The sequence below is a fragment of the Notamacropus eugenii genome, chromosome 2 (assembly GCF_028372415.1).
Source record: "Notamacropus eugenii isolate mMacEug1 chromosome 2, mMacEug1.pri_v2, whole genome shotgun sequence".
Taxonomy (NCBI): Eukaryota; Metazoa; Chordata; class Mammalia; order Diprotodontia; family Macropodidae; genus Notamacropus; species Notamacropus eugenii.
The window spans coordinates 1877877-1895129 of NC_092873.1; the positions used below are offsets into that span (position 1 = coordinate 1877877).

General features: G+C 38.1%; 1 protein-coding gene and 1 pseudogene across 1 annotated transcript; both read right to left on the reverse strand.

The window, feature by feature from the left end:
• Nucleotides 1-309: 309 nt before the first annotated feature.
• Nucleotides 310-1236, reverse strand: LOC140523279 (putative olfactory receptor 5AK3; annotated as a pseudogene).
• A 12578-nt stretch (nucleotides 1237-13814) lies between these two features.
• LOC140523280 (olfactory receptor 5AK2-like) lies at nucleotides 13815-14744 on the reverse strand. The gene has a single exon (XM_072638223.1). The coding sequence runs from the start codon at nucleotides 14742-14744 to the stop codon at nucleotides 13815-13817; it is 930 nt and encodes a 309-aa protein (XP_072494324.1).
• Nucleotides 14745-17253: the final 2509 nt, after the last annotated feature.

Sequence of the window (17253 nt, forward strand, 5' to 3'; positions counted from 1 at the left end):
TCCTTGCCCTATTTCCCCACCATGTGAAAACACTGTAATGACAGATAAATATTATCTATAGCCACCAGCACCATTATTGTCATCATTAATGTTATTCTAATAATTATGTCAAAAAATTTGGAAATTCTACTTCTTTTAGAAGTTTTTGTAAGGATCACTCCAGCACTCCTATGCATCTTTCCAAATTCCTCCCCTGGTTTGTCACATCCATTTAAGCCAAGATCTTGGCTTTCTATTGAAGGAAGGAAGCAGATTTACTTTTTGACTAGATGCTTCTCTGGACCAAACCAGTGGTGAAGAAGGCCTGAGTCATGAGCAGCTCTTTCTCACAAATTTCAGTGCATCTTTAACATTCTTGTTTCTCAGGATGTAGATCAGGGGGTTTGGCATGGGTATGATGATGCCATAAAAGATGGAGGCCACCTTATCATTTTCCTCAGATTCATTGGAAGAAGGATGCAAATACATGTAAGACAGAGTCCCCTATAAAATGGTCATGTCTGTCAGATGGGAAGCACAGGTGGAGAAGGCTTTGTGTCTCCCTGGAGCAGAGTGCATTTTCAAGACAGCAACCAGGATGTATGCATAGGAGAAGAATATAACCAGCAAAGTGCTTGTTAGGTTGAAGCCTACGTTGATCATTAACAACATAACATTCAGGTCAATAATGGAACAGGAAAGGGCCAGGACTGGGGGAACATCACAAAAGAAGTGATTGACTGTTTTGGAATTACAGAAAGATTGCAAAGAAAGTAAAGAGACGTACAGTGGCAGTCAGGGATCCCATGAAACAGGACACAGAGATCAGGTCATACAGACCCTTCAGGACATGACCACTGGATAACGTAGTGGGTAACAGATGGCCACATAACTATCTATGGCCAAGGCTGCAAGGAGATAAGCTTCAGTGGTGGCAAATAAACCATAAATATGCAGTTGTATCAGACATCCTGAGAATGAGATAGACTTGTGAGACACGAAGAAATTTACTAACATCTTGGGAGTGATAGCTGAGGTGTAACACAAGTCAATGAAGGACAGGTGTTGGAGGAAAAAATACATGGGAGTACAAAGGCGGGAATCGATACTGATGAGGCGGAACACGTCAGCATTGCCAAGTAGAGTTGTAACATAGATGACAAGGAATCCAAGGAAAAGGGCATACTGCATCTCTTGCTGAACAAAAAATACCAGCAGAATGAATTCAGTCACCACAGTGCTGTTTCCTTTTCTCATGGCTATCATGTCATCGGCAGATAAAGGAAGAATAGGACTAAGGTGAGTTTGCTGTTACTCAGATTTAGGAATAAAATGCCTTCTAATCTTATGTTGTTTTCTATCTTTCTAAAACCTAATTTTGTTTCTGTCATTAATACATACATACATACATACATATATACATATATACATATATACATATATATATTATTGTGATGGCAAGGAAAATAGGATCTTTTCTTGTTTCTGTTTTAGTATAATCAAGTGTCTTTAATTGAATCTTGCCTTATCAATCAAGAGTCTTTACTAGGAAGAAAGTACAGAAACAAGAGTTTCTTTAACTAGAAACAGTATATGTATTTTTATTGTTAATTATTGTAATGTGATGAAAGATCTTGCACAACCATTAATGGGCCTGCTCATTAAAGGAAGTTTTATTAAAGATGATGTGTAGGAAGGCCCACACTTTTTGTTAATGAGGCACTGGTTCTCAAGGGTTAGGATGCTGTCTGGATCTAAAGAAGGTATAATACTCTGAAAGTGAGGTTTTACTTTGGGGCTTACTGACTGGAAGTGTTTGTTTGGCCAGACAAGGACTCTGGGAAGCTGTTTTAGGAGCCCCCCGGCTTTGAAAACCCCAATATCACTGCTTCCCTCTCTAGTAACTATGATCAGGCAGTTGGACCTTTCTGGTGAATTCAAACAGAGGAAGCCATGTCTGTTGATATTTGATTTGTCTGTATTTTCTTTGAAGTTCAGGGTACTGACTCCCCTGAACTAGGTGAATGATACATGTGTTTGATTAAAGTCATTGTTAACCCCTGAAAAGTTGCCTTTCCTTTTTTGAATGCAGATCTAAGAACTTGTGATAGTAGGCCTCCCATATATGCTGTGGTGCTTAGTGTTACATATCTATATGTATATCAATATCTATATATGTGTGTGTATGTATGTATGTACACACATGTATGTATACCTTTATTTCCAAATATATCCATTCTCCCTCAAAAGCTGCCTTTTCTTTTCTGAATACAGATCTAACAACCCGTGATAGCATTCCCCCCATGCATGTTGGGGTGCTTACTGTTACAAATATACACACACATACATTTGTGTCTATGTTTGTACACACATATGTGTGTATACCTTTATTTCCAAATATATCCATTCTCCCAAACCCTATCCAATGAACCATCCTTTATTATAGATAAGAAAGGAAAACTGACTTAACAAAACCACTCAATATATCAACTGTGTCTAACAATGCAATAACATTTTTTTCCGCCTTATCAATTGACTTAAGTTGAGCTACTTAAGTTGAGCTACATTAAGCACTTAGGTCTCATGGAATAGTGGATAGAATTCATGATGATCAGTAAGTTACAACACTTTAGTTCAAATCTTGTCTCATAGTCTTAGTACCTGAATGACAAGAAGAAAATTATTGAAACTGAGAGAACAATTCCTACATCTGTGAAATAGAAATAATAATGCCTCAGAGAGGTGTGTTCTTAAGAATATATTCTGTAAATCTTAAAGGATTATATAAATATGAGGTTGTTTTCCTATAAAAGTACTTTTTTCCTATAAAAATAGTATCCAAAAATACCTATTTTGGATTGGCTGTCACTGAGTACACATGCTACCTGAACTATGACTTAATAGAGATTTGTTATGGCTTTGGTTAACTGAGAAATTTTTAATGACAGAATTTTTCACTAAACTTTTATTTTTCAATAAAATTGAACTCTTTGCATCTCCATGGCTTAACATAGTGCCTAGATCATAGGAAATGATTAATAAATACTTGTTGATTGAGCAAATCAGTGTCTATATTTGAAAAGACGAACTAGAGTAAGACTTAAAGAAATTCAAACAGATAGGTACAATCATATGCCATGCTCAATACTCTTTATTCAAATCAGCACTTGATTCATCACTTTTTACTTCTGTGGCAGATAAAAAAATTGACCTTTAACATTATAACTCAGAAGAAGAGGCTTTTTGGAATTTGTTTCTGATTCTGGTTTGCTTCAGGAATTTCCATCAGCTATGTGTCAAAAGTCTTTGGAACACCTAGTTTAGGGCATTATTTGTATCAGATGCTTAGAAAATCTTCACACTTTTTCTTTGCGTTCTGTTTAGGCATTACAATTCCCTTCACTTTTAAAATATTTACTAATTGGGAAGTATAAAAGCAATTCTTTATCATAGATTAATTATTTTCGTAAGGTTTTGCAATCGTTTTATGGTCTGATTGGGGAGATATTCTATCTTCTCTGTAGGGTGCGTGCAGTTACTGGAATCCTGAACGCACTCCAGTTACCTTCTCACAAACATGTTTGTGTAGACCACAACCTGTTATTCAAAGAGGATTATAAAATATTTTCTTCCCATGTAGACTCAGGGAAGCAGCAGAGCATCATAAGGGAGGCAGTGTGGGACAGTCTAATTGAGGAGAGCATTTGGAACCAGAAGACCAGAAGACCTCAATATGAATGCCGAAAACACTCTCCTTTCTGCCTAGGAATCATTGGATAGCTATTTTTTTCCTCTAGAATTCAATTTCTTCATCTTTTAAGTACATATAGGTTGGACAAGGTAATTTTTAAGATCCCACCTTGGTTTCAAGGCACAGTGGATACAGGGCTCGGCCCAAAGTCAGGAAAATCTGAGTTGAAATCTGGCTTCAGACACTTAGTCCTTGTGTGGCACTTTTCAAATCACTTCACCTCTTACTCAGTTTTCTATTTGTCAAATGGGGATGCCAAGGTTGTGGTGAAAATCAAATGAGATCATATGAGAAAGTGCCTAATTCAGGGCCTGACATAAAGTAGGTGCTTAATAAACGCATGTTCCCTTTCCTCTTCTTTTCTACATCTCATTATTCCACGAAGCTTTTGTTTCTTCAGGTGCTTTCCTTCTTCCTCTATGGAAACTTTATAAAGCCCAACATTCCTAAGTCTGATCACTAGTCTAAGGAGAGAGAATCAGATTCCTAAGTTCTGTGCTTGCCTGGGCAGCTGAGACAATATTTTTAGATATGTCAGGATTCTGAGAACGGATGATGTTAACCATATGCCTGAACTTTAGTCCTATTGTGAGTTTTCAGGCAGATGACCCCGAAGACTCCTTATAACTAATACACTATGCATTATGCATTGAAATGAAGACCACCTCCTTCACAGTAGTCATTTTAAGAAGAGATACACTTCTAGGATTCTTTACTTAGAATTCAGTGTTGGGCTTCTAGATCAAAAGGGCTTTCAGTACCTGTGAACTATTAATAATAATATTGAGAAGTGACCAATATTTCTGCTGTTTCCACGTTAAAGCCACTTAAAGTCACTTATGGGAAATAAGGTAGGAGATGGAAAATCAGAGAATCTGGATGAAAATGAGAGCATAGAATTGCCAAGAAGATCTTCTTGTGCTTGGTAGCCTGGGTTTTAAAGATGCTTTACAAATGGCATACGAGACCATGAGGAAGTGGTAGTGGTAATAAAGTGGATAAAGAGTCCAGCTGCCAGTGACTGCTCTGAAGGTGATGACCATTACTGACCTTTACACAATCTAGTCTACAGATGAAAAAATTCAAAATTAAAAAAATCCATTTCTCTGGTGATATGCTTTATGGACTAGACAGTCATGGCATGAGTCTAAAGAAAGATACTTCCTACTGATAGGAATGTGGACATTGTATGGGCTTCCTAATAATTTCTTGAATTGAATAGAATGAGAGACAATGAGTGTCAAAGGACTATTTGGATTGAGAGAATCACAGAATGTTAAAGCAAGAAGATTCCAAAGAAATCGAGTCATTAAGTTAGAGATGTAAGGGATCTTAGAACATAAAAAATCAGACCTAAGAGATATGACTCCAAACACAGAGCAATGTTAGAATGAGAATGTGCCATGAAAAATTAACCCTTAGCATTATAGAGGAGAAAACTGAGGTTCAGGGAGGGCAAATGATTTGTCCAAAGTCACACTAAAATTGATTTTCCTTCTAGCTCTGAAGACTTAGAGCTGGCAGTTAGGGCTCCTATACCTGGACCAATACTCTTTGAATTATCCCCTGCACCTTGCTTAGGGGCAGCTAGGTGGGACAGTGGATAGAATGCGGGACCCAGGGTCAGAAAGACCAGAGCTCAAATCTCACCTCAGACACTTGCTAGCTGTGTGAGCGAGGGCAAGTCATTTAACCTTGTTGACTTCTCTGTAAAATAAGCTGGAGAAGGGAATTGCAAACCACTCCAGTATCTTTGCCAAGAAAAGCTTAATGAGGCTGTGAAGAGTCATCCATGACTGAGAAATGACTGAACAATGACAACAACAACACCTTGCTTAGGAGATGTGTAAACTAACACTAGAAATGTAATTCAATCCGTTAGCATCTGGGCTATTCCTTCCCACTCATTTTCAAATGTCGTTGAAAAAATATCAAGAAAAATATATTTTTCTTCATAAAAAATGTATTTAAAATGAGGGTGAGAGAGGTTAATGTACCCAGTATAACCAATAGTTTGTAGAAAAATGAAGGATGGATTTGGAGTCAATGCCTCAAGGTAGCATAGATCTAAGCAGGAAGGTACTTCATGATCAATAATACTACCTCTTCATTTTATAGATGAAGAAACTGAAGTAAAGAGCTCTAACTTATGTGGGGGCTCTAGAACATTGACTCAGGGCACTGGAATCTGATGTGGTTTTTGGGTGGAGTAGGCACTCCCGATGTAGTCCCTGAGCCTAGAGCATTATGATCCTCTGTACATCTGATTCCTCAGTATTAGTGGTTCCTTAAAATATCTTTCTTCCATTCCATGAGCTGCACCCAATAATCAGAATGCTAGTCCACCACCACCTCAAGTCCCTTCCTGGTGACTGTATTCATGCTCAGATTGCCACCTTTTTTCTGCTACCAACTCCACACCCTGCCCTTTCCTACTCACCTACTAATTTTTGTACTTTTCCTCCAAGGTTGAAGGCTTCCTTCCTAGTTATCAATTTCCCCAGAACGATCAGTACTTTGTCCAAAGTCACATTTTAATCTCCATTCTTCTTGCTTCCAAATCTATCTGTCCTCCTGAAATCCTTGTTTCTGTTGATGGCATCCCAAAGCTTCCCATCCGCCAGGCTCAGCATCTCAGCGTAGTCTGTGACTTTCCTTTTCCCTTATCCAGAGTGTCCAGCAAGTTGTCAACTCCTACCAGTTCTAATGTTAAACCACCTTTTATCGTTACCTCTTCTGTCTCTTCACATAGCCATCTCACTAGGCCCAGAGCACCTCTATCCTCAGACTATTGTACTAACCTCCTAATGATGCTCTCTACTTCAAGCATCTCCGTTAATCAATCCGTCTTCCACCCAGCTGTCAAAATAACCTGCCCAAGGCATAGGTCTCATAGTGCTACTTCTCTCATCAAAAACATCCTATAACTCCTTATTACCCAGAGTATAAAAGACAAACTGTTTTCTGATATACAAAGTCCTGTCTCCAACCTGTATTTCCACTTACCCCTTATTTTCAACATTGCTCCCCATCACTGACACTATATTCTGCCTACACTGGAGTGCTAGCCATTTCCCAAACTGAATTTCCATTCCCACCCCTACTCCATGCTTATGAGCAAGCCCATAAGCCTGTAGGGTTTATAATGCACCTGCCCCTTCTATCACCTTTCTGAATCATTTTGTTCCTTCAAGAATTCACTCATGCACCACTATCTGTTTTGATATCCCCAAATGAAAACATTTTCTTTGTCCTCAAATTTTCCCAGAACACTTTCTTTTAATCTCTGCTTTGCCTCCAGTTATGTCCAATGCTTATTGGATTATTATATAATATAATTATATATATTATAAATGTATACTATATTATATAATATAATTATAATATATAATATTATATGATACATACTTATCTTTATATGTGGCTTACCCCCATGTAACCTCCATAATAGCTACCTGCGTACTGAGTAAAGTTAAGGACTGTGTGTTCTCAATCTTAGTCTTGCCACACAAGGCACCATATTTTGCATATGCTAGGCCATAGGACCATAGATTGAGAGAAAAAGGCCCTAGATTTGAGTGAGGAGAGCCCCATTCTGTCATTTGATAAAGATTTCATTTGAATGAATCTTTTTGCGCCTCAGTTACTTTTTCTTAAAATGAAGGGGGTAGAGTTTCATTTCAGTACTATATCCTGCGATCTATAACTCTTGAAGATGATCTATTGTTTCCCTTTCAGATCTGTTAGGAACAGAGGATTGTTTTTGAGCTTAGCCAGTTAGGTGCTTCTCCCATACCTTTTGTATTGATCCTTTTCTGGATGTGAGAAAATTCGGCCCAGATATGGAATCAGCCCCTCTGTTTCTCTTACCCTGATCCTTCAGGTATGGCTTCTCCCCAAAGACCCTATGGGAGGCCCTGTTCTATGGGAATCATGGATGATTTCTCTTACTTGAGGGAAAGTAATCTCACTTTGGAATTTCTCCTTTCCATTGGGTCTAAGCTGACCGGGGTCCCAATATGATGTCTCTGTAAGGTTCCAAACATGAGAGTACACATAAATCTGCGCAATAGCATTGGGATCTACTCTCTTGGGCATCTCTGCCTCAGGGGGATGGAGAAAGCTCAAAGGAAACAATGTTTATTAACTGCTTTCTTGTCAACAGAGCTTTGGTTCCCTTAGGAGTGTTGTTTTCCTATTACTTTACTTAGAAATTTGTCGGGATTTTGGAATTATAATTAAGAATCATTATAATTTGAAAAGCAAATTCCTATTTATAACCCTAAGGTACTAACTGCATCTCTATTTCCATTTCACATATAGATAAAATGAGGTTTTCAGAGGCTGTCATACAAGTAGTAATCAGTCGATATACCAACCAACAAGCATTTATTAAGCATCTACTACATACCATACTACATACATGCTAATAATTGTCAGAGTCAGGATTGAGTGCCAGCTGACAGGGGAAGTAATGAATAGAATTCTAGCCTTGGAATGAAGAAGCCCTGAGGGTGAATCCTGCTTCAGGGACCTATTATTTGCATGATTGTAGGCAGTCACACTGTCTCTCAAACTCGTTTCTTTCACCTGATAAAAGGAGGATAATAATAGCTCTTATCACATGAGACATTATTTTACTACTATATTAATAACAAATTATTAATTCAAGATCCAGACTTTTCACCTTTATTTCCTCATTTAAGGCCAAGACTCTGTGAAACATCATTCTCTGAAGGACTTGTCTGATTTATGAGATTTCCCTGCTCCTCAAGGAACATGCTCTCCAATCACCAGTAGGACCCCACCCAAGTAGCAGACCAAACTTCTGTTTAGAGTATAAAGAGAATTCAATCTGGACAAGTCCTTGGGACCCTGGGAAAGGAACCCCTCTCCTTGTATTCTCCATTAGAGTTTAAAGTGACCCAGTTCACAAAGGAGAAAACCAGAAAGACTGATCTGAATGGAGATGGATTCCCCAGTCCACAGTACTGGAGGCAGATGAGGCTCATGATCAAACCTCGTTCTCAGCATGAGCAGCTGAAGATTTTTAGCACACCTCCTCAGGAAATGCCCACCAATCAAGGTTGAATCTATTTGTCAGGGTCATTGCCTTTCAAAAACAAATATTTAAGATGCTCAGGCTCGCCATGGTTTTGTTCTTGGTTACTGAGAAAAACTGCTGACCATCAATTTATTGATTTCCATGTAGTCTAATTAATAAATTATATTAATTGTCTATTACTACAATTAATCAATTAATTGAAAGATAAGTTATGAATATTGATTACTTATTAATGTAATTATATTACTGTGTATGTTAATTACCCAGAAATTGTCCTTTGGGAATTTTTTATCACACTAATAAGGTTCTTGTAAATACCAAAGGATAAGATAAGTGGGAAGTGGTTTTCAAACTTTTGAGTCCCTGTATCAGTGGTAGTTATTATTATTAGCATATATTTATTTAAATAGAATATAAGTGTTACAGGGGCCTGGCAAATGTATAGAATATCTTGAATGGAATCCATACATATTTTGATGCTGTGAAAATGCTTTTGGGAAAGTCATGAAGACATGGACTACTTGAGGGATATGTGTGGAGAGAGACAGAGAGAGACGGAGACAGAGACACGGAGAGACATAGAGAGACAGAGACAGAGACAGAGGGACAGAGAGAATAGCACTCTCTACACAAAAATCCAACTTTGGTAGTATCTTAGTTATCAGACAAATCTTATGTTCTGGAAGGTGGTTAGTACAGGATGTGTAGTCAGGGAGATCAGTAGACTAAAAACCTATGAAGCAGAGGACAAAATATGCATTCAGTAGAGCTCCTGAATGGATACCTCAGATAGTCTCCTTTGTTTTTGTTTTTTTTTCTCCTCTCTATTTTGAAAATTCAAACTACATGTATGTACAGAATACTGGGGGGATTCAGGTCTTGCCAAGATGAATTATTGGTAGATCAGGTCTAACTTAGGTGTTATTCAGTTAAACATTAGGAGTTTGATTAATTAACACCATCCTAATTTCATGAGTCATGTCCCCTGGAAGTTTGCATGTTTTAAAGAGTAAGGGGAGTTCATATGACATTAGGCATAAAAGGATGAGAATAAAAATATGGCACCTATGTTCTCAGATCTAGTGAATGTATAATTTCTGTCCTGAAGAAAAGCGATAACATTCTCTGCCATGGTTCCTAGTTCACATACCAAAGCAACAGTGCTCACTTCAGCGCTCCCAGTTCTTATGCTGATGCCTTTCTGTGACTGAATTCATATATGTTGCTCCTGTTCTGTTTAGTAAGCAGACTGATTAATAGGGAGCAGATACTCCTTGAGGGATACTCAGTTGGGAGTGTGTGTATGGGGGAGGAGTATGTTATTAATTTAATTTCCTTCACTGACCACATTATCTCCTTTCATTAAGTATTTTTCAGTGATGATTTTGTAGGTTGAACTGGTTTGGCACATGGAAAGAATAAACTAGATAGAAACTGGAGTCAAAGATTTGAATATATATTTACCCCCAATACTACAACAAACCCAGGAAATTGTTAGAAGTCCACGAATTGTGTAGGAATCTGGGTTGTTGAGTCATCTGGAATTACTAATATATTTCACAAAATAAATTTTTATTGATATCTTTTATTTTTCCATCGCCTGAATTTCCTGTATCTGTACTCCCAGAGAGTCATTCCATATAACAAATGATTTATTTTAAAAAGGATAAAGAGGATGAGAATAGGTGGGCAAAACCAACTGATACTTAGAACACAAATCTGACAACCTATGTAGTGCTCTACACTGTAGTCGTCTATAAAGGAGGGCTGTAGGATGTCTTCTCTTTATTCATCTTTGGGGCCCAGTTTATTCTTTCTAATTTTGCAGCATCCACTTTTGAGTATTTTGTGATTTTTATTTCTGTTTACATTGTTGTAATCATTATGTATACTGTTTTCTTGGCTCTACTTATTTCACCCTGCATCAGTTCATACAGATCCTTCCATGCTTCTCTGTATTCATCACTCACATCATTTCTTACCTAACAATACTATCCCATTACGTTTATGTACAAGTTGTTCAGCCATTCCTATGTTGATGGGCATCTGCTTTGTTTCTAGTTCTTTGCCATACCAAAATGTGCAAGTATAAATATTTAGGCATATATAGGTCCTTTCTTTTTATCACTGATCTTTTTGGGATATGTGCCTAACAGTGGAGAACATTTCATGGGAAAATGGGCATGACAAAGACAAAAAATGGAAGGGAGTTAACAGAAGGAGAATTAAGAAGATCCATCAAGAATACACAAAAGAAGCGTACAAGAAATATCTTCACATCACTGATAATCATGATGGTGTGGTTGCTGATAGACTGGAGAAAGAAGTCAAGCGGATCTTAGAAAACATTGCTAGCAATAATACAAGGGGATGGTGGAATTCCAGCTGAGCTATTTGTAAAACCTCATCAGACAGTCAATTTGCTTTTTTTACTCTTTTTCTTTAGAATATTTTTTGTTGCTGCCTCCTGTACAATATTGTAAACGTCTGTCCATTATTCTTCAGGCACTAAAGGATCTAATCCTTTAAATCTTTTCATCGTCTTCCCTTCATATTCATAAGGGATGTTATTTAGGTCATGCCTACATGAGAAGCTGTTTTTGCTGCTTTCTTTAATTTCTATCTGAATTTTGCAAAAAGAAGCTCACGATCTGAGCCATAGTCAGCTCCACATCTTGTGTTGACTTACTGTATAGACTTCACGACCTTTGGCTGCAAGTATTTAACCAGTCTGATTTCTATATTGACCATCTGGTGATGCCTGCTATTCCAATAATCTTTTGATTTCCTACTTTAGCATTCCAAGGTCCTGTAATGAATGTGACATTTTGGGGGCTTTATTTCTAGAAGAACGTTGTAAGTCTCCATAGAATTGATCAGCTTTGACCTCTTTGGCATTAGTGGATGGAACATGGACTCGTACAACTGTGATGAGGAATAGTTTGCCTTGAATTTGAACAGATATCATTCTATCATTTTTGAGATTATACCTTAGTACTGCTTTTTCCACCCTTTTATTGACTTTGAGGGCTACTGCATTTTTTTCTGAGGGATGCTTACTCACAGAACAGGTAATGATCACTTGAATTAAGTTCACCCATTCCCATCCATGTAAATTTACTGATACCCAAGACGTTCATGTTTAAACTTTCAGTCTCCTATTTAACCACATTGAATTTACCTTGGTTCATAGATATTATATTCTTGGTTTCTGGGCAATATTGATCATTATAGCATTAGACTTGCCAAGATATTGGTTTTTCTGTTTTCTTGTCCAGCTCATTTTACAGAGGAGAAAACTAAGCCAAACAGGGTTAAATGATTTGGACAGGGTGATAGTTAGTAATTGTCTGAGGCTGGATTTGAACTCAAATCTTCCTGACTCTAGGGATTGTGCTCTGTCCACATCACCATGTAGCTGACCCTGGATAGCCTCAGGGAGTTTATATTAAATGAACAGTTTTGAATATCAACCTAATCACTTTGAGTCCTCTTTGGGAAAATAAGGAGAAGATTGACATCTATGTTTATCTCTGTCCTCTTTGAAGATGGGGCAAAATTCATGTTCCTGAAAAATATGTGGAAAAATAACTAGCAGAGTATAATAGAGGGTCTCTTAATAGACAGATGTTGGTAGGAGAAATGGAGGAAAGAACAGAGCTTTTCTGTCCTCTACTCTTGAGGAAATTGATATCTCTGGGAGAATCAGATCAAATCTTCTGCTCCAAGATGACCCTTTGCAGGCCCTTCCTTTTCTATCACAGCTCAGTCCTACCTTCTCCTGCTCCTTTCTTCAGATGCCCTTTTTCTTTCTCAGTGCTTGATGGCTGTACTTTTCCACCTCCATTATCAGAATCTCAAAAACACTCTCCTCAGCTCTGAATTGGCTACTTCCTTTGGACAAATCCATGGGGACTGATCAAATCTCTTACCCAATAAGAAGGGACTTCCTGTTGCCCATAACTGAAATGTTTTTGATTAATTCAAAGAAGTGTCAAGACCTTTTAAACCCAGTAAACAATCAAATTCATCACTTTGTAAATGTATGAAGGCTTGGCATATTTTCTCTTACTTTAAATTGAGTGGCAGGAGGTGGTGACAATTTAATTCCTCATTGAACCCTCACAATTTATGTTTTTGGGTGGAGCATGCAGCTCCCTATGTACCATGAATGGAAACTCTACCAACAGTCTAGCATCGTGCAGTCTTCCATTTTCCTAGGACCTTGACAATCAATGTCTTTGCTGCCACACGTTAGCTTCATTTCCTTGGATAACTCACTTTCTCTCTTTGGAAATAAGTGTTATTTCTGTAAAATGAGATCATCACTAAGATCCCTGATGGATTTAACCCTCTATGATCTACAAGAAACATTTTATTATTATTGATATTTCATTTTTCTTATCTATGAAGTGGAGAAAATAATATTATATTGCCTACCTAATAGGGTTATTCAGAACGTCTAAATTGATCACATAAGAGCCTTAAGGCCATAGTGGAGAGTGAGGAAGATTTAAATTCAAGTCTTGTCTTTCACACATTGTAGTTATGTTACCATGGACAAGTCACTAAACACCTCAGTGTTCTCCAGAAATTCTCTGTCACATCATTACTCTCAGACATGTCACAAGGTGACCTTCTGCACCAGAAGAGGTTACTGGAGACAGTTACTCCTGTAGGAGTTTTCTACATTGATATACTCAGTATCTTGAGTCCCCTATGCCTTGCAAAATGTGAAAGCATTTTAGTGACAGATAAGAGAAATCCAGAACTGTTACTATCACCATTATATCCGTCAATATGGTTATTAATCATTATAATTATATTAAGAATTATGAAAGTTTTTTATCACGTTTATAGGCTATTCAAAGGTTAATTCTGTACAGAACTTCACAACTTTTGCCCCTAATTTTTCACATCCCAAAAGCTGACATGCTGCCTATATCTTAAAGAAAAGAGATAGAATAGTCTTTGCCTAGGTGCTTTTCTTAACTGTACCATTGGAATAGAAGGCTAGAATCATGAGCAACTCTTCCCCAGAATTTTCACAGCCTCTTTCACCTCCTTGTTTCTTAAGCTGTAGATTAGGGGGTTCAGCATGGGGATGATGATGCCATAAAATATAGAGGCTACTTTATCATTTTCCTGGGACTCACTGGAAGAAGGATGCAAATACATGTAAAAAAGAGTCCCACATAAAATAGTGAGGGCTGTCAGGTGGGAGAAACAGGTGGAGAAGGCCTTGTGTTTCCCTGTGGCAGAGTGCATCTTCAAGATGGCAGATAGGATGTACACGTAGGAGAAGAATACAGTAATCACAGTGCTTGACAGGCTGAAACCTGAAATAATAATTAACATCATAACATTCATATCAATACTAGAGCAGGAAAGGGAAAGGATTGGTGGAGCATCACATAAAAAGCGATTGATTATATTGGAGTTACAGAAGGATAGGGAAAAGAGAAAGGCAATTTGGATGGATGCTGTCACAGAACCCATGAAATAGGACCCAGACACCAGCTGGATGCAGGCTCTTTGAGACATGATCATTGAATAGTGCAGAGGTTTACAGATGGCCACATACTGATCTATAGCCATGGCAGCAAGAAGGTAACATTCAGTGATGGCAAAGGTTCCATAAATCTCGAGTTGTAACACACATCCTGAAAAAGAAATAGATTTGTTGGATACCAGGAAGTTCAGTAACACCTTGGGGGCGATAGCAGAGGTATAACAGAGGTCAACAAAGGACAAATGTTGCAGGAAAAAATACATGGCGGTATTAAGATGGGAATCAATGTTGATGAGGAGGATCATGCCAGCATTGCCCACTACAGATGTTATTTGGATGATGATAAAAACAAAGAAAAGGGTATACTGCACCTCTTGCTGAACCAAAAATCCCATCAGAATGAATTCAGTCACCGTGGTGCCATTTCCTTGTGTCATGGCTGGCATGAGATCTGCAGGTGAAAGGCAAAAAGAAGGACAAAGAGAAAATTATAGACACCCTTGACTGTGAATGAAAATGCCCTTTAGTTTCCTACTATGATAATTTTATTCTAATTTAAAAAAATGTTTATTGATATTTTCTTTTTATATTAACTTAGTTTATCCATCAATCTCTTCCCTGCCCAATGAGCCTTTTCTTGCAACAAAGGTAAAGAAGGGAGGGGAGAAAAAAGAAGGAGGATGAGAATAAACATTTATATAGTGTTGACTATGTGGCAGACACAGGACTAAGGACTTCAAAAATACTATCTTTTATGAGAAAGGAAGAGAAAATGGAGAGTGGTTACCTTTATCAAGTCCCAGCAGTTGTGTGAGGTAGACAGTTATGAAAGTGGAAAGTTGTATCCAAGTACATCACTCCCTACATGAAATAGGAGACAAGGTCAGGTTCCAGTTGACCTCTTTTCTAATTAGTTTGGGGAAGTCAAGTCTTTCCCTTTTAGTCAGGTTAACCCTTCCCATTATTCCTCACTCTGTGTCCCTTCTCAGCAAACGGTAACACTTCTCACTTCCCAGTGCTTACACAGATGCCAACTAGTTAATCCTTCACCCCGTCTTGGGAAAACTGCACTCCCCAGCCTCACCTGCTGCTGGAATGGGGCCACACTTATAAAGTGAAGGAGTCAGACTGACTGATCCTTAAGGATTTTCCTAGTTCTAAATCTCACTGACACATGCTGTTCTTTTTTTTTTTTTCGCAAATGTTAAATTTATTTTTGTGAAAAATATGTAAAATATTTTTGAACCTAAAGTTGACACTTATTCCTATCCTCTGGGCAATCAGAAAGGTACATGGTTATATCATTAGTGGTCATCAAGTCTCTTTCTATAGGATGCCTTGCAAGGTTATCTTTCAGGTTCTCACATAGGATCTCATAAGATTCTTTCAATACTAATGCCTTTCTCTAACCAAGATGGAACTCTCACTAATATAAGCTAACAATTTATATAGTTATAATTTATTTGAATAGGAGATACTTCCAAATGTCCATTTATCTTAAACTTCTGACCATTCCTGACTAGTGACCTCCTCTCTTCCTCCAGTTATTGTCCAATACAGAATAGTCTCTCTTAATCACTCATGGAAAAGATACTTATGCCTTATTTTACAATAGAAATATGAAAGTGTATGTTACTACATGATATTAAAATGCTAGTTCATACTAGTCAAGGCAGGCTAATATCTGTTTCTGCTGCACTATAAAGAGAAGTGTATGGTTTAATTAGCTAAGATCAAAGTCGTCTGTCTGCAGCTAGTTATACTGAAGGCACAGCTCCTGAGTAAATAATAGACCACTCTTCCCGAGAGACCAACCTTTTGGTCACAGGGTGCTTCTGCTGTGCTTGTTGTCTAAGCCTCTATCAGGTGCTCAAGGGCTATAATGGAAGAAATCATGATTTGCCTGATATTTCACTAGAACTATTACATCTGGTCTCTCATATGCACCTTTAAGGTTATGGGATGAGATAGAGTCTCAGAGCAAGCATTGTGTCAGAAATGTAGCCAATTTTGTCACATATTGAGCTTTTAGCAGAAAACTAATACTTTGCCTTAGTGGACAGTGTTATTCAGTGCCATGGAATTTTCTTCTTCTCTGTCTTTATCCCTCTCTGTCTCTCTACCTATATTTCTATTTCTTTTTTTTTATTAAACTTTTAACATTTATTTTCACACAATTTTGGGTTACAAATTTGCTCCCCCTTTTTTCCCCTTCCCCCCCCAGACCCAAGTTTTCTAATTGCCCCTGTGACCTATCTGCTCTCTCCTCTATCCTCCATCCCTGCCCTTGTCTCCGTCTTCTCTTTTGTCCTGTAGGGCCGGATAGCTTTCTTGCCCCTTAACCTGTGTTTCTTGTTACCCAGTGCTAAGAACATTACATTTGGCCCTAACACTTTGAGTTCCAACTTCTTTAGCTCCCTCCCTCTCTACCCCTTCCCCTTGGAAGACAGGCAGTTCAATATAGGCCATATCTGTTTAGTTTTGCAAATGATTTCCATACTAGTTGTGTTGTATAAGACTAACTATATTTCCCTCCATCCTGTCCTATCCCCCATTACTTCTATTTTCTTATGGTCCTTTCCCTCCCCATGAGTGTCGACCTCGTATTGCATTCTCCTCCCCATGCCCTCCCCTCTATCTTCCCCCCCTTCCTGCTTGTGCCCCTGTCCCCCACTCTCCTGCATTATGAGATAGGTTTTGCTATCAGAATGAGTGTGCATTATATTCTTTCCTTTAGTGGAATGTGATGAGAGTAGATCTCATGTTTTTCTCTTGCCTCCCCTCTTTATCCCACCACTAATAAGTCTTTTGCTTGCCTCTTTTATGAGAGATAATTTGCCCCATATAACTTCTCCCTTTCTCCTCCCAATATTTCTCTCTCACTGCTTGATTTCATTTTTTTTTGTATATGATCCCATCCTCTTCAATTCACTCTGTGCACTCTGT

Coding starts and splice junctions, on each gene's coding strand:
- LOC140523280 (XM_072638223.1), bottom strand. CDS start 14,744: ATGACACAAGGAAATGGCACCACGGTGACTGAATTCATTCTGATGGGA.